At 31.9% G+C, this 19,279-nt stretch overlaps 2 protein-coding genes across 2 annotated transcripts; one reads left to right on the plus strand and one right to left on the minus strand.

Moving 5' to 3' along the window:
- Positions 1–237: 237 nt before the first annotated feature.
- LOC114421949 (agglutinin-2-like) lies at positions 238–1,090 on the minus strand. Its single transcript, XM_028388093.1, has one exon. The coding sequence runs from the start codon at positions 1,064–1,066 to the stop codon at positions 296–298; it is 771 nt and encodes a 256-aa protein (XP_028243894.1). The 5' UTR covers positions 1,067–1,090; the 3' UTR covers positions 238–295.
- A 1,800-nt stretch (positions 1,091–2,890) lies between these two features.
- On the plus strand, positions 2,891–3,831 carry LOC114421511 (agglutinin-2-like). Its single transcript, XM_028387466.1, has one exon. The coding sequence runs from the start codon at positions 2,901–2,903 to the stop codon at positions 3,744–3,746; it is 846 nt and encodes a 281-aa protein (XP_028243267.1). The 5' UTR covers positions 2,891–2,900; the 3' UTR covers positions 3,747–3,831.
- The last annotated feature ends 15,448 nt before the right edge of the window (positions 3,832–19,279 follow it).

Below are 19,279 nucleotides of genomic sequence, written 5' to 3' on the forward strand. Positions count from 1 at the left end.
GTTTCAGGAAGAGGCGCTTTCATGTTTAATTATATATTTTTCTTGTATCTGTTTGGTCAAACTTTGACCCTTCTTGTATCATTTGATTTTTATTAATATATTTCTTTTAGCAATGGAAAAAACACAAACAAAGTCTGGTTGATAAATGATAAATTAGTTTTTCATTAACAAAACACATATATCGCAATAACGGACGGTAACATAGTTGGTTGAGTAATATAACATGTGTGAGTATTGTACACTCATATGTGTGTTTAATTTCTACTGATAAGAAGAAAAAAACGCATACAGTGTCCTAATCGAAGCTAGAACTGAAAGTCCAAGATAGAATCTCATGATCTTCAATCAGCACTCCCGTGGCACCGGAGAAGCCAACGCTGACAAATTCTGGCAGAACGGTCCTCAAATCAATTTCATAGGCAACAACAGTTCCGTCATTTAAAGCCATGCCAAAAATTTGGGTTTTGGAGTCATAGGAAACGGTGGCAGATACTGTTGGAACCCCGAGCTCTTCAATTTCCCATCGCACAGTTGCTACCGAAGAGATGGAGTTAACATCAATTCCTATGTGGGGAGTAGCAGCTGGGTCCCATTCATTCTGGTGCATGTCAAATTCAACGGCAACTATATGGTTTTTGTTCGTATTTCTTAGGGCAGTGTCGCGACTGAAGAGTCCGAGGTATCCGCCAGCCGAATCTCGGGGCATGTTGGATCCGAACGGTGCAAGGAAGAAAGCGATTCCGTCTCCGGTGTTTGGACCATTCGATATTTTGAAAGAGAAGGTAGTAGTGAAACTTGCGACTTTACCAGATTTTGAATCCCAAAGACGCACGGGGAGAGCATAGGTGGCTCTTCCCGCACTTGGCACAATTTCAGCATTTTTTACGAAATTTGTTGGATCTATTACACCCCTTATTATACGGGCATCGCCTTGGAAGGTTAAAACGGTGTTTGGATATGGCCCTGAAAAGTTGGGGAAGTTGAAAGATGTGTCGTCCCAGTTTCGATGTAGCATTAGGAATTGAACCAGAAGCAAGAAAAAGGGCTTTGAGTTGGACAGAACCATGGCTTAATTTATATTTGAACTAATTGTGCGTGATATGATATGATATGTTGAATGGTATAGTATTGCACTATATATACACACACAAAAGAGATTTTGATCAGCTGAGAAAATTAAATTCAGTAAATTGCAAAGGAACGGAAGTGGCCAACAAACGATTTACATTGTTGAAACATAGAGGAAGAATGGTGATTAAAACAAGGATAAAGAAAGTGGTAAATGACAATGATAAAAGAAGAAATATATAAAGAAAAGTAAAATAAGTGTAAAAGTTAACAGTCTTGTGATATGAAAAAAAGTAATTATCGTTCAAAACAATGTCATCATTTTGACTTTGCATATGCAATCTGATTTTGCTTCGAGGGTCCACGTACGGATAAACAATCAACGTACATATAAGTTTAATGGTGCACTCAAAATGCCAACTAATCTCTTGCTAACTTTTTCCTTTTTGATTAATTTTGAGGTGTCCAAAGCACTTTTATGTCTTCTTCGCACAGGTGTTTCATACTTCAATCCAAATCTCCCAATTGCTAATTTCCATTTATATCTTTAATTAATTTATTGTAAAATGTCTTGTGGAGTTACTTATTTATTTTCCATGCAAGTTTGTTACTAAATCATAAAATATAATTGTAGTGCCTTATACATTCCCAATCAATCACTGGTTCACTTAACTTTTATAATAATCACAGCCATCGAATAGAATTTGATTAGTGAGTTATAAATTTTATTCATTGGTAAATTGTTACATAGTATGTCAATTGTAAGTTGAAATTATAACATTAATACTGGCACATAAAAATTATCAGTAACACTTTTTTTAACAGAAATTAGTAACACCTTTAAAATAGCAATATTAAAAATTAATATAATTTTTTTTTAAAAAAATTAACATGTTTAATATAAAATATAAATTTATAATATTTGTTGAAAAATCATATTTGAGAATGAATTTGAAAATTAACATATTTTTGTATTTATAATATTCCAGTTTTATATTATCTCATTAAAATTAATTTTCAAAAATATAAATTTATTAGGATTATTTAAATGAAAATATGTTAGATTTAATTCTTAAAATTTATTTCAAGTATAAATTAAAATAATAACTCCAAACTTTAAAATAAACTAACAGGTCCTACATCGCACGGGTTATAACTAATCTTTAATTAATTTATTGTAAAATGTCTTGTGGAGTTACTCATTTATTTTCCATGCAAGATTGTCACTCAATCATAAAATGTAATTGTAGTGTCAATATTAAAGATTTGACATTCCCAATCAATCACAAATTCACTTAAATTTTATAATAATTACTTTAAAAATATATAATTTTATTTCAACAAAAAAGATGTTATGTACTAATATATATCTTCTAATATTTTAATGGAAGTAAGTTAACCACTTCTTTATATTATATTATATTAATTATAATTGATTGACATCATAATTGAATTAATGACTAAGTGTGTGGATCAACTGATTCAAGTCGTTTGATTTTAAGTAGTATTAGCTGTAAAAATTTGCTTTTAGGAAGAATTTAATCAATAAATATATATATGTGAGTGTTTGCTTTTGTTGTGATCCAAGCATGACATATATTTGAGACAAACGCTAGTAGTACAAATTATATTGACTAAAAATTTTCGATATATATAAACATTCCTAGGATTTTCCACTTTTTTGTTTTGACCACACCGTACTATGTAAGGTGCCTTGTTGGGAAACTATTTTTTATTCATTTAGCTGTTTTAGCAGGCCATGGCAAGCCTATATATATGCCAACCATGGCTAAAACAATTAAGTTTTCAAGTAATCTCTCAAGTCTCAAACCATGGCTAAAAGTAAAACACAAACTTCATTCCCTACTCTCTTGGTTTTCCTCTGCTATGTGTTGCTACTCAACAATGTGAAGAAGTCCAATTCACTTTCATTCAACTTTTCCAATTTCGTGTCGGGACCAAACTTCGACATTGGTTTCCTTGGCGATGCGCGTCCATTAGACGGTGCAATACAATTAACAAGAAGAGACAATAACGGACCTTATGGCACTGCCAATATTCGCCAGCACAGTGTTGGTCGTGCAGTTTATATTCCACCAGTGCGCCTTTGGGACAAAACCACAGGCAAACTCGCAGACTTCGAAACAGACTTCTCCTTCGTCGTAGATTATTATTCCGCTGGTTCGCAAATCCACGCTGATGGCCTGTCCTTTTTCATCATACCTTTCGGTGCTGACCCCAGAATCCCCAAGAACTCATCTGGGGGATACCTTGGACTATTCAGCCCCGAAACTGCTTTCAATGCTTACAAAAACCAAATCGTGGCTGTTGAGTTTGACAGCTTCAGAAATGAATGGGATCCCGAGCCTGTCCCGGTTGCTCCTCATATCGGAATTGACATCAACTCTCTTGAATCGGTGGAAACTACAGATTGGCCTATCAATTCTGTGCCTCAAGGTGCTGTTGGAAAAGCTATCATTAGCTATGATTCTAATGCTAAAAAACTGTATGTCGCCGTTGGCTATGATACCCAACCTCCTACTATTGTTGCCCTCTCACAAACCATTGATTTGAGGGTTGTTCTACCGGAATGGGTAAGAATTGGTTTCTCGGGTGCCACTGGTGATATGGTTGAAACACATGACATTCTTTCTTGGTCTTTCACTTCACACATCTAGCTAGAGGTGTAAAATTGTAATAAGGAGAATAATAATGTAATGTGTGGGCCACTTCTACAATTGTGTTTTATGGATTTTGTACTCATCTTTGTAATTCCCTCATAAGGCCAAGCATGATGTTTTTGTTATTAAATTACTGAATTACCAATCATGATTTTCCTGTTTGCATGTTTATGTTTCGAAAAAGGTTTCATCGCAATGGAAGTGACTTAATCCAAAGCACTCGAGTGAATTATCAATCATGGTTTTCTTCTTTCTATTTACCCTTGTTTGCCCAGCGCATTCCCTGCCGATATTTGTGGGCTGAACATTATGACATATTAAAATGTTTCGTCATATCCCAAGAATGTTAGTATACCACTGTGTCTATGCTAGTTGGACCTTCATGGGTTAAGCTATCCCAAGAATGTTAGTGTACCACTATGTCTATGCTAGTTGGACCTTCATGGGTCAAGCTATCTTATCGTATCAGAATATTCCTCTTAACTCCGTATGTCTGGAGGGTCATCGGATCAGTCTTGATATCATAGTGATCAACTTTAAGGCTTGATCAATATGATCCCATATATGAGGATTGGATTACAATTCGATCCGGGAGGGTACACAGCTCTCTAGCATCAAGAACAAAGTGCATAGAGGCTACGAGAATGAGGATCGAATTACGATTTGATTTGGAAGGATACACAGCCCCCCTAGTCTCGTGCACAAAGTGCATAGAAACTAAGAGGATCCAATCCAGGAAGTTACAGTTAAAACTTCAGTACATGTTTTGTGAACTCTTCTTTCAACTATCAACCACTAATAGTACATTTAGTCCATTATTGTTAAATTTGTGACTGGGTATTTAGGAATGTTTAGATAAACATTTAAAAATGTAACGATGTATCTTTAACTAAAATATTATATTTTATGTAAAAAAAATTAATTACTACTTTGATCTTCTAATTTATTTTTAAACATTTCAATTTAGTCCCTTAATTTATTTATTAGATTCAATTTCAATCTCTTTTTTTTCTAATTAATTACAATACCAAAATACTCCTTTATCATCATTCCGAAAAGTACATTCTAAAATGAAGTTTGAATTTTTCATATATTGAAAACTACTTTTTAGAATACAAAAATATAAGCATCAATTCGAAATGTACTTTCCGAAATAGACAATAATAGGTTCCAAAAAATACTTTTTGGGATACTGTTTTAATTTTTTGTATTTCAAAAAGTACTTTTTGGAGATATTGTTTTTAGAAAGTACTTTTCAAAATTTAATAAAAAAAGATGGCCAAGCATGATGTTCTTGTTATTGAAGTAGTGTCCATACCCAGTGTTGCCTAGGTAATTTTTATATTTAAAAGTTTATTCATATTTTAGTTGTATATGTCTATGTGTATTAGTGTGAGTGCGTAAACGTGTACGAAAAAAAAACATTGCATTGTTTATCACATGTCAATTTTTTTATACAAACACATCAAACAACTTCAACATGCTTCAAATATATTACAATTATATTTTGTTAAATACTTCATTGTACATGATATTTTTGGTAGTGGACAATCTTATTTTTTTTGTCTTCATCACATATTAACACTTTCAAGTCAACCATACTTTTGATTCTTGATATTCCAACATATAATTCTCCATGGAAAAAAAAAAACTGGTCTTGGTAGGTACACACCAAGTCAGGTAGATTTGTGTGAGATTAGGGTTCTTTGTCTGGTTTAGTTACGGGTATTTATTCAATAAATAGAGAAATACAAATATCTTATCTATAATATCATCGAAAAACTATTTAAATTATTATTTTTTTAGTAAATATATGTTGAATAAATTTTGAATCAATTCTTTCATTTTATTTTTGTATTAGTTTTAGTTGATTTTAGATTATATTACAATCTTCATCCATACTTAATCAACTTTAATATTAAATTGATAAGAGATATTGATTTTAAAATTCTTATAACTATAATTATGATTGAAGCAATTAATAATAACAGTGTTTACAATAATTTCAGGTAAATCATATAAGTTTCTCAATGAATCTCAAAAACTTGATGCTAAAATACCTTCAAACCTTACATTGCCAAGTATAATTAGAAGCTTAAGATGCATTGCATAGGATTCGGAATCTAGTTTGATAAAGAATAAGAGAACCCCCTATAGCCTTGTTCCATTCCCAGACCAGCACTTGAATTTTCTCTAATAGCTCAAAAGATAGTTATAAAGGCAATACAAATTCTAATAAACTAAGGGACAAATTTTTTTATAAATCCTTTCAAAAAGAAGTTAACCAATTAAGATCTCACTTAATAAGAAAAAGTAGGGAAGCCAATTGTGAAGCAAAGCAACAATAAAAGACAACAACATGAGAAGACAAGAAGCAAAATTCAGTCCTATCAAGCATACCGCTGCATGAACTTTGCTCAAAATCAATAAAATGGCACAAAGGGATGCAACAACATGAGAAGATAAGAAGCAAAATTCAGTCCTATCAAGCATACTGCTATATGAAATAATATTGACCTCTCAACTACTTAATATAACCATCATTCTCTAGTCCATGCAATTTTCAAAATATATGCCTAACAACCATTAAGATATTTCGTGGCAACAAAAAATCCAAAAAATTCAAACTTCATGCCAAACTTTATCCAATAATGAAAGCTTTGCATTAAGATAAATCAATAAAATATATAAGAGTTTGGAATCTTAGTAAGTGTTTCCTAAGATGAAACACTCCAATGAAGCAATCTTCAAGTGAGTTTGTTTACAAAATTCCGATAGTCATGCACATCACAGAATTTTGGAAACCCGTGTGTTTGTGTATCATTGCTTACTTTTATTCACTTATTGTATTACTAAGACTAAATATTCTTATTATTGTTAAACAACAATTATAATGAAAGGAACATTTGCAGAATTGGGATTTTTGTTAACTTGGTTCTTCACAACTAATCAATTTGGTCTCTTAGTAGACAAAAAAAATGTGTCAATTATATCTTTCAATTTAATCTTACAATCAAAATTTCAAAAAAGGAAAATCCACTACAATAGACATACACACAAGATCATAAAAATACCATGACAAATATCACTTTTAAAATATTCATTACATAATGTTTCTAGGTTACAACACTTAAAAACATATAAAGGAAAACATAACAAAGAAATATAACAAAAATGACAATGGACCATATACAACAGTCCAGTCTAATGTCAACATGTTACAAACTTGAACACATGAACCTTAAAAACTTATTTAATTTAGGAAATCATGCACAGACTCCCCTTAAGTGTCTCCTTATACAACGTGACACAATCACTTGTCATTAATCCATTCTATTTCTCAACTTTAATCTTTTTAAAATTTTAGTCTCTTCTTGCAAGCTTCAATTACTCAGCCTTATCAGTTAATACAACTGAACATTTATGACTAACATATGGTGTGCCTTTCTCTCTAGTAGGTACATTAGCATTGTCATCATCCCCCAAAGACACAACATGATCATCAAGGACACTTACACTGGAATCTTGATGATAAAATATGTATGCATTATTTAAATTCTTTTAATGTTGCAAAATAAAATACATTCATATAGGACATAATCATTATAAAATATGTATGTATTATTTAAATTCTTTTAAAACAATATGGCAAAAGTTATAATAGAACTTATATAAATCAAATGAGTTTTATTTCTAGCTTGGAACTGACTACTAACAGAAGGACACCACCAAAGAAAAATGTTACAATCCAACTAAATTCTCGATTTCCCAAAATTTCATGATAGGAAAAAATTGCATATTATCGAAAAAAGGTTATGTATACTACATAAATGAACTACATTACATTAAATGAAGCACAACTTTTCCACAACTTTTCCACCACTCTAAGTTATAAGCCTAGAATTATTGACCTCACTTTAAACTATCCATTGGAAGAGTTCTAAATGAAATTACTTTTATCCAGTTAGTTTGTATTCGTAGTCACTATTTACTCATTAGAAAACTCAAACACCATGATCTACTTTGTTAATATTGATTTTGTAATTTTGAAATTCTATGGTAAAATAATACCACAGAATAATAAACAAAGAGTATATATTACATAATTAGTTATATCTTTAGGATGTTCTAATTTTAAAACTAATCTAGATATAAAATTCATTAGGATATTCCAATTTCATAACTAATCTAGATATAAAAAATAAACAAAAATAAATAAAAATAGTTGAAAGGATTAATATACAACACCAGAAATTACGAAAGATGTAATTCTACAATAAATTAGTGTTATTTAATGTAGGAGAACCATTCCACCAAGGATAAAGCAGGAAAATCATTGTTTAATTGAACAGTGAAATATTGCATTCAAGCTTCCGATAACATTGTAGTGTTATAGATTAGCAATCATGGTTTTTGTTGGATCAAGTGGCCTCAGAATAATTAAGAAGGAATGTTGAATTAATTATTCCTAAACCTTTACTAATTAAAAATTTACTCTTCTAAGACTTTTACTTATGTTGTTAAGAGAGTAAGGAGTAGAAGAGAAACTTTAACCAAAAGTAAAAACAGAAATTAAAATGCACAGCAGAAAGTAAAAGAGTAGAGAAGAAGGAGACAAACACACAAGAGTTTTTATATTGGTTCGGCAACAACCCGTGCCTACATCCAGTCCTCAAGCGACCTGCGGTCCTTGAGATTTCTTTCTACCTTGTAAAAATCCTTTTACAAGCAAAGATCCACAAGGGATTTACCCTCCCTTGTTCTCTTTGAACCTAGTGGATGTACCCTCCACTAGAACTGATCCACAAGAGATGTACCCTCTCTTGTTCTCAGTCAAACCCAAGTAGATGTACCCTATACTTGTACCACAAAGGATGTACCCTCCAATGTGTTAAGACAAAGATCTCAGGCGGTTAAACCTTTGATACTTTGTGAATGGGGAAACAAAAGAATTCTCAGGCGGTTAGTCCTTTGAACATTTTTTTATAAGGGAAAGGGAAGAATCAAAAGAATTTTCAGACTGTGTCGTTTTGAATTCTTTGACAAGGGAGAAGGGAGACACAAAAGAATTCAGGCGGTTAGTCCTTTGTTCTTTTGGAAAAGGGAGAAGAGAGACACAAAAAGAATTCAGGCGGTTAGTCCTTGGCGAATTCTTTTTGGCAAAGGGAGAAGAGAATGAAAAGAATGAATAGCACAAGTTTTTAAGGTTTAGAAAACTAGAAAACTTTGAAAAGCTTTTGGCACAAAGAAGAAGAAGAAGAAGTTCAAAGAGATTCAAGGCTTGTAAAGGATTGTATAAGATTGATTGGAAAAGTGTATTGAAAAGCAAATCAAAGCCTTGGTTTTATAGACTCTTCATGTCTGGCCAAGAGAACCATTTAGAAGAGTTATGACTTTTAGAAAAACTTAAAACCAATTTGAAAAAGTCAAAAACCATTTGAAGAGTTACATCTTTTGATTTATTCAGAAACAATCATTGGTAATCGATTACCAAATCAGTGTAATCGATTACACAAGGCTTTTATGTGAAAGGATGTGACTCTTCACATTTGAATTTGAATTTCAACGTTCAAAGGCACTAGTAATCGATTACCAAAACATTGTAATCGATTACAGCTTTTTGAAATCAATTGGAACGTTGTAAATTCATTTGAAAACTTTTTCAAAAACATTTTGCTACTGTTAATCGATTACAACAATCTGGTAATCGATTACCAGAGAGTAAAAACTCTTTGGTAAACATGTTTTGTGAAAAATCCATGTGCTACTCAGTTTTTGAAAAATCCTTTTTATACTTATCTTGATTAAGTCTTCTCTTGATTCTTGAATCTTGAGTCTTGAATCTTGATCTTGAATCTTGATCTTATTCTTGAATCTTGATTCTTGAATTCAACTTTCCTCTTGAATCTTGAAGTGTTCTTCAACTTTTCCTCTTGAGTCTTGAATTTTTCTTGATTCCTTCTTGAACATCTTGAACTCATTATTTGATTGACCTTTGAGCTTTTTGTCATCATCTTTTGTTATCATCATTGTTATCATCAAAACATCTTTGAATCACTCTTGATTCACCATGAAGCTTTGCTTCTACAGTTTTCCTTTTTGTTTAAATTTTGGTGCATGTTTTGTGAGCTCTTTTATGATAAAAAAAATCTTCATAATATCATCCTTTGCTAAATACGGTAAAATAAATTAAAACAAATTAAAGTGCTCATGTACATCCTATTATAATCGATCAACTCTGGTTTTAGAAAAAAAAGGTAGGAATATAAAAATCAAAATTGTAATGACCTCTAACTGTGACACGAAACCAGGAATTAGTTCAAGTGGAATATTGTATTTTAATTCATTTAAAACTCTTCTTTCAATTTAATTATGACAATACTTGTATACTTTTCAAGTTATCTAAGGTCAAAAGATAAAACACATAGTATATAAGTAAGACATCACATGATATGTATACAATTGAATAAACTATGTGTATAATGACACTTACGATAACATGCAATTATACAACATCAAAACAACACAAATTTTCTCAAACATGCATATAAATAGAAACAATTCTAAAAAGATATAAACTAAGGTCGATCCTGAGATTTTATAAGCCCTGGGCGAAATGACAACCATGATTATGTGTATCAATCTTATCATATTGGCTTTTAATCAATGAATGAAGCTATGTTCTATGACATGTTCTCTTTTCTCACTTTTCACATACTATGCTTGGTTTATTTTTTATATGTCCAAAGGGGGGGAGAAAAGAGTATTCTATTTTGGAACAGGTCAAGTACATTAATCTGGATATGAATATACAATGCAAGCATTTGAAAATTAGAAGCAACAACACAATATGGAGCTTGATCATCATAAAAAAGAAGGAGAATGTAAACATGAAGAGTTTTATGAAGACTATGTAACTCTTAGTTTTTGTTTCTGATGAGTTGTCAATTGGAACACTAGTCTTGATTAGGATGATTGTTATTCTTTTATTGCTTGATTGTGTGTGTAAATTCATGCATACATGCGTCCTAGACTAAGATATGCAATTCAACATGCTCTTATTGATTAGCATTGCATTGATTTATGATAAATAACCCTTGTGAACTGAAACTTCTTTTTAAAATCACTAAGTTTCAATTTTGCATCAATATAATAAACTATATGCTAATATAGTAGACTAAATCTTGACCTCCAAATCTCAAAATTGAGATAGGCTCGCGCTTATTCGACTATATTGGGTCTAAAAAGTTCTTTGCTTTTGCAAACAGTCAACTATATGATAATATAATCGACTATTTGTTCTATAGTAAACTCAGGTGATGTGAAGAATAATATAGTCAATTAGCTCTATGCCTTAATTGACTATTTTTGTTCCAAGGCTATAATGATGAGTTTTTCAACGAACTTCATGTGTGATACTTGTTGGATCAAGTGGCCTCAGAATAATTAAGAAGGGGGGGTTGAATTAATTATTAATGAGCCTTGTCTAATTAAAAAACTAATCCTTCTTAATGTTACTAAATTCAATTAGGCTTTTACTACAAAGTTAAGAAAGTAAAGAACAGAAATAGAAACTTAACCAAAAGTAAAAGCAATAATTAAAAGTACACAACGAAAATTAATGAGTGTAGGGAAGAAGAAGACAAACACAAGATTTATACTGGTTCGGCCACAAACTGTGCCTACATCCAGTCCCCAAGCAACCTGTGGTACTTGAGATTTCTTTCAACCTTGTAAAATCCTTTACAAGCCAAAGATCCACAAGGGATATACCCTCCACTTGAACTGATCCACAAGAGATGTACCCTCTCTTGTTCTCAGTATAACAATCCCCAAGTAGATGCTCCCTCTACTTGTACCACAAAGGATGTACCCTCCAATGTGTTGGGACAAAGAATTCTCAGGCGGTTAGTCCTTTGAATCTTTGTAAGGGGTAATGAAAGATATCTCAGGCGGTTAGTCCTTTGAAATCTTTTGCTTAAGGGAAAGGGAAGAATCAAAAGAATTCTCAGGCGGTTAGTCCTTTGAATCTTTTGTAAGGGAGAAGAGAGACACAAAAGAATTCAGGCAGTTAGTCCTTCGTTCTTTTGGCAAAGGGAGAAGAGAATGAAAAAGATGAATAATATAAGTTTTTGAACAAAGAACTTTTCTTGGAAGAGAAAGTGTTGATAAAAAACTTTTAGAAAGATGAAGAGAAATGAATTAGAAAATTCTGTAGAAAGATATTGAAAGATTGATTGAAAGATGTTTGAGAGATGATGTTGAAAAAGATTGAAAGATAGATGATTCAAAGATGATTGATGATGATAATAATGTTTTATGATTGATGATCATGCCATGGTCACATATTTATAATCTCTTGATGACTTAAGTCAAAGCTTATGACTCTTGGCAATTTCTTTAAAACTAGTCACTTAAAAAGTTGTGACTTTTAAAAGAATCTTCATAAACAAGTCACTTGAAGAATTGTGACTTTTGGAAATGTATTTTTCAAAATCAGCCACTAGTAATCAATTACCATTAAGGTGTAATCGATTACCCATCAACAGATGTGACTTTTCATTTTGAATTTTGAAAATTAAAACGTTTAGAAGCTCTGGTAATCGATTACAAGTATTGTGTAATCGATTACACAAGTTTAAAATACTTTAAAACTGTTTAAACATAAGTTGTAACTCTTGAAATTTGAAATCTTAACATTTTAAAACACTGGTAATCGATTACTACCTTCAGGTAATCGATTACCAGAGAGTAAAACTCTTTGGTAATGATTTTGTGAAAAATTCTTGTGCTACTCAATATTTTGAAAAACTTTTTTAGTACTTATCTTGATTGAGCCTTCTCTTGATTCTTGAATCTTGAGTCTTGAATCTTGATCTTGATTATTCTTGAATCTTGATTCTTGAAACTTGATTCTTGAATCTTGAATTTTGATTCTTGAAACTTAATTCTTGAATCTTTGGATTTTGCTTAACTCTTGATTCTTTGGCATCATCAAAATAACCTTGGAAGACATTGCTTCCACAATACTTTTTCTCTCATATTTTTCACTATAATTTTCTTGAGAGTTTCTAAACCTTTAAGTGTCATTACCTCTTTGATCCTTGATTGTAAACATCATTATACATTGGGTTCAATGGACATAGGATCATGAAGAGAAGTTGAGACTACACAGAAAGCAAGTATTTCAAACTTTCACAAATCAGGCGAAAACTTTCCTTAATCCATGTTTCTAATTTTCATTTTCATTGAGTAGGTTTCTCAATGGTGTCCATGTAGTATATTTCTATATGTAAGATTTAGTTCTTGTAGGTTTTCAAGAGTTTGGCATTTGTGGTGTACATTGCTTGCGATTTTGGTTGTAACTCAAAAGGTTGTAGCAGAAAGATCCTCGTGGGTTGCTATGGATCAATTGGATGTAAATTTCCTACAAATCAAACTAGTGTAAACTGTGTGTGCATCTTTTTCTCTAACCTTTGAACTCTTGTATTGCTTCTTGCATAGGTTTCTTAACTTTAGAGTATTGGTAATTGTTGTGTATTGTTGGGTAAGTGATTAACCAAGTTGAAGAAATCAAATGGTAGTTGCAATGCACCTAATAACTCTTAAATCAACTGGATTAAATGAAGCTATTTTCTAAAAAATTTCATTTGGTTCTAAAAGCAATTTGGAACCAATTCATCCTTCTTGGTTTATAGTTCCACGTGCCATTATTTCTAACATTTTTTGCTCTGACAAATCAAGCTATACTGCAAGCTTGAATCAACCTAGTATTCTTTGTTCTACTAAGTCACTATTGACTCTATACAAATAAGAAAGATTTGTTGTTTGTGCTTGCACAATGACTAACTCCATGAGCGTCTTACAAACGAATATACAATATTAATCCCAACACTTAGCCTATTCTCTCAAGATAATCAATGTGTTTTGAGAGTTTTTCTAAACTTTACAAGAATTTACGGATATGTTTTTGCATAAAGAATTTGAGTGAATGCTCGTAAGGTTCATAACCTTTCTTCAAAGCTTATAGTATTTATAGGCCTTCATCTTCAAGTGATCGTTGTCTCATAACGGATGAATTTCTTCACTTAAGCTTCGTTTGATGCTTATGGTTGTTGAAGCATTTAATGCTTGCATTATATGGGCATTATTTCTCATATAGGAAAATCACTTTGATTGGTTTTGTGTAGAACACTTTAGTAGAAAAATCACTTCCTTTTGGTCAGAGCAAGTCTGTATAGCAAAGCACATCTTTTGGTGGAGTTTGGCAACTTTTTTATCTTAAGCTTCATGGAATTCGACAAATCCTATGAGAATGTCTTTTCAAAAACTCAAACACAAAGTATTAAATGAAATCTTAAATGCCAACTCTTAAATGTTGTATCAGATTATGGTTTTAGCTCACTATTGTTTGATGCTTCAGACGCAGACTTGCGGAGCATGTTCTGATATCGCATAAGACACAACTTTTAACATTTGTATTTATTTGTATCTAATCAAAATAATAAGGTCTCTTGATTCATCTTTAAGACACAAATGTCTTTTGATCAACTTAAGAAAAAACCCTCAATAATTTTTTCAAAACATTGAGCAATGAAGGAGAAATAGAAAAAAATGAAAGAAGAATAATTCGCATTTAGGAAGTAGTTTTCCGAATCATCTTTTTGCAATTAGTCATTCATTTTTGAATGAAAATACACGTTTAAGCATGGGTTTTGCTCGAAATCACATGATCTACAAAAGTCCTCAATAATTTTTGCAAATAGTTGAGCAATGAAAGAGAAATAAAAAAATGAAAAAGAATAGTTCGCGTTTGGGTAGCAATTCTGTGAATCATCTTTTTGCAATTACTCCTTCATTTTGTAACAAATATACGCATTTAAGCTTGATTTTTGCTCGAAATCATGTAATCTACAAAAGTTCTAAATCAATTTCAAAATAGAATTATTTATATGAAAGTAATATGATTCAATTTCAAAATCACGTGAATTGGCAAGCAATTTCTAGCCGTTTTTTAGCTGCTAGAAATTGTAATAAAATAAAATAAAAGCAACACTACGTCATCACTTAACAATCAATATAGATGGAAAGTACCAAAACATTAGACCAAAAAAAAGTTTCGAGACAAAGACCATTCTTTAAAAAATTAAAAGAATAAAACCATTAAAATTGAAAAGTCCAGGACCAAAAATATAATCACTCTTATATCATTTAAAAAAGGAAAGAAAAATAATCAAATAGTTTGTGATTGTCATTCTGGCGAAGAATTGTCTCTCTAATGATTTTGTAAGCTCTATTACTCAGTCTTGTGTGGTTTATTAGACTTCAACTTGTTTATTTAGGCTTTTTCTTACCCTTAATGTTTGCTTACTGTCATTATATCCTTATTGGACTCACCCTTTTTCCACTCATATTAGTTCTATAATAAGTCCATTTCAACATAGCATTAACCACATTACTAGTTCACTAGTTTATATCATAACCCAATTCTTCAAGACATTTTTGTTTTCGTTTGGTCCGAGCAAATATATTCTTTCTTTAAATGACCAGAGAAATTATGCACTCAAATTAATTAAAAAGCCTTTTTAACATCTATGTAGAACTACCTTTTGAGTTCTTATTCTATGCAATAATCCTATTTCACCAAACAGTAGAACTTCTCCCACTCCCACTCACAAAACCATAAACACTCACCCAACACCAACCTCGATTAACCCAACCAAACCTCACAACTTCACTCTTAGAAAACCAAACCCTAGAAAATGCAAAGAACAAAAATGTGTTTGTATGAAATGGAAATGTAGAAGAACGCAAATGCAAAATCAAAGTACATAAAACGCAAAATGTCGTGAGCAGAGAACAAAGGGTTTCGAAGGAGGGAACTCCGTTGTGGACAACGACAGAGACGCAAACACCATTACAACGAGCTTCAGGGGGCCTTGTGGTGAAGTTCAGAGTGGCAACATGTGATGGGTTTTTGAAGAATTTTTGAAGGAGAAGGTTTCCATGTGGACAATTGAAGAGATGAGTTTTTGGATTTTGTGGAGAGCATAATTTTTAGATTAGTTATCTTTTGGTTTGATCTAAAAACAACTTTCTATATCAGATTAAATTAAAAGTGACTTTAAAAGATAAGCTTTTAGATCAATTCAACATATAACTAATTTAAAAAGTATTTATTAGATCGTTTCAACATACAACTAATCTAAAATTAGAAAAATGCCACTACATTTTTATTATATTGGTTATTGGCGGACCAATCTAAAAGGCTTATTAAAATTTTGTTTTTTGCACTAGTGTATGACTTGGTTTCCTAGTAATATTTCTCCACTCAAGGTTGAGGCGAAAGCTTTGTAGGTTGCCACCTCTTGGGCTATTGAGTTGCATTTTCACAATCTTATCTTTGAGCTAGACTGCAAACAATGATGGCAGGATTTCAAATCATATGGTTAACATAGCACAGTCTTATCCTAACAACTCTTTTTAGTGACCTTCACTCATAGGAAAGTCAATCGAGTCGCCCATTCGTTAGCAAGGATGTCTAGCTTTTATGCTCATCATCAAAGTTTTGATGACATACCAGTTGTATTCATGCCATCACTACCCCAAAAATGGTCTTCTACAACACAAGTTTTACGATGGTTGTACAAAAACCGATGTCGTAAGTAAAATGGTGGCATTTTTGTAAATAACTGGAAAATTTTAAAGACGGTTTTGATAAGACTGTATTTGAAAACGTATTACAACATTAGTTCTTGTAGAACCGACGTAGAATGTGAGAATAATATTCTTAAGGAATATGAACTGGCTCTCTATCTCAGCCCTTATTTTCATCTTTTTAATCTCTCTCCCTTAGTTTTGAAAAATCCTAAATTCTCCTCCTTGCTCTCTCTTTGTCTGCGCCTCCATCGTTGTGAAGATCTAAAAACAAAGTGAAGTGAGAATAATTGGTGGCGTGTGTGTGACTCAGCCACTTCCTGACCTCTCCCTCTTCTCCCTTTTATCTTCATTCTCATTCTATTTCTATTCTCCACACACACTCTTATCATCTCTCTCTCTCAATGATGGCGCTACACTTCGTGTCTTCCATTTTGCACGTGTTACGCCTCACCGAGCCATTCCCTTCCCTCCACAACACTCACGTGCTTCTTGACCTCGTGCCTCTCCACCTCGACCGCTCATGCAAAAACAAACTAAAATTTTATGAATATGGTAGTGGATGTCAACAGGAGATGTTATTGTGCAAAATGGGGCGACCAACATGGTTGGCCAGTGTGTCATTCAGATTGCAAAATCGTGTGGCATTCCCAATATTAATATTATAAGGGACATGTGCTCATTGGAAGGTTTTTTGCTTGTTTTGTTATTAGCTTCTATGTATTTTTTTGGGGGTTTGTTTGGTCATTACAACATATTTTTTTCATTTTTTAAAAATATAATGTGATTATTAAGATATCCTTCTTATTCCCTCCCTTTTTTCCACTTCTGGCAAAATGAGAAGACTAAATTTTACATTGCAAATCCTTTTGCTACAGGCCTGGGGTCGACGAAGTAAAAGAAAGGCTTAAGAATTTGGGTGCTGATGAAGTTTTCACTGAGAGCGAATTGGAAGTGAAGAATGTCAAGAGTCTCCTGGTATACCTTGGCTTGTTATTATTGTTTTGGTCTATGCTATGAGATAGATGTCAATTTTTGAGATGAATGTTCCTATTATTGATAGTCATTGGTTAAGCAATTGGGAGGTGTGTTTTGGATATGATTTTATTTGTTTAAAATTTTGAACTTGCTTTTATGGGATGCTAAGGAAGTTGAAAGAAAATATTTTTTGAAGCATTATTATCTATATTGAATTTAGGTGACTTATTTTGCATCAAATTGACATGCTAGGGTGGTACACCTGAACCTGTTTTGGGATTTAACTGTGTTGGTGGCAATGCTGCTTCTTTGGTACTCAAATTTTTTAGGTATGACATGAGATATTGGGTGAAGACTTTAAGAGTAGAAACATTATTTTCTATTAATATATATCATTATTATGATGATAATTTGAGTCCATACCTTGCAGACAGGGAGGAACTATGGCGACTTATGGTGGAATGTCTAAAAAACCTGTCACTGTGTCAACATCAACCTTCATATTTAAGGTCAGGCAATAATTTCTTATCATTGTTTTCCCTCTCAATTTACTTCAAAAGCACCATTTTTAGTTAATATCTTGAATGATATATATTGGTTAATTGTGAATGACATGAAGCATAAAGATAATCAATCTTATATAAAGTTGAATCATTAAAATCTCCATGAAAAGTGTTGACTGTCTGATTGAGGAATTTACACCTTCCATGGAACTTATATATTCCACTAATATACCTGGATAGGGCACTGCACTTGTCAGAACTTGGAAGTGGTTCAATGTAGGTGGTTTCAACTTTCAAGTTAAGAAGTTGTTGAGAATGTTTTGGGGTCGGGTATAAATGATGGTAGTAAAGTAATCCAGGCCATTTAACCTTTGTTCTTGAAATACTTATGAGTTCATGAACCTTCTTATAGGTCCATATTTTTAGCTTATTAACCTTTGCCTTTCACAAACAAGATCTAACCTAGTAGTAAAAAGAGAGTCAAAAAATGAATTTTTAGGTGTATGCAACTTCTCTTTAGTGTATGCAGGGCATACCAGTCATGTTTATAAACATGGTTATTCATCCACTAGATACTTTTTTTATTTGTTTGAGTGATGTATGGCTCTGTATAGTAGACCCTATTAAGTGAATTTCTATAAGCAACTTTAAGACATAATTCTAGAGTTGTGGTTCTTTTGTGCTGGGAATCTGTACTAGATGGTATCTCTTATCGAAGAATTAATATCTTCTTTTTGTTGCATCTGAGCCATTGCCTTTATGTTCATAACAATTCAATATCCTGTTGTGATATAATTTCTTTGCTAAAAGCATTGGGTTGATTCATTGATATTTGTCCATATTGTTCCAAATCTGTTGATTACATTCCTTTTTTTTTTCAATTGTCTTTGACTCTTTGTTTATAATTAGTGATATATGAATTTTGACTTTTTCCTTCTTTCTAGTTTCTACTTGTTTTGATGTTTTCCTAATTACTATTGTTAAATATGACTTTAATTTGTCAAAATACTTTTAGAGTGCGTTTGGATAGAGAATTTTAATTGAGAAAAGTAATTTTCAGTTAATTTGAATTTTTGTAATCTAGAATTCATTGTTTGGATGTTTTTTTTGTGAAGAATTTAAAATTTTGAAATTTTAAAACAAAATTTTAAACAATTAAAAATCTGGAATTTCAATTTTCTTCTAAAAGGTAAGAAATTAAAATTTTCTTCTTACAGTCTTCTTCAAGAAATACCATCTGAGTTCGTGGAACATCGATCGAGTGTGAGCATATAAAGAACACGTATAATTAGCATATCAATCATATATTCTCTCTTTTTTTCATTCATTTTTTTCACCCTCATAATTTTAATTTTTTTTTATCTAAACACAAAATTTTGAAAATAAAAGAAT

This window comes from Glycine soja, chromosome 8 (assembly GCF_004193775.1).
Source record: "Glycine soja cultivar W05 chromosome 8, ASM419377v2, whole genome shotgun sequence".
Lineage (NCBI taxonomy): Eukaryota > Viridiplantae > Streptophyta > Magnoliopsida > Fabales > Fabaceae > Glycine > Glycine soja.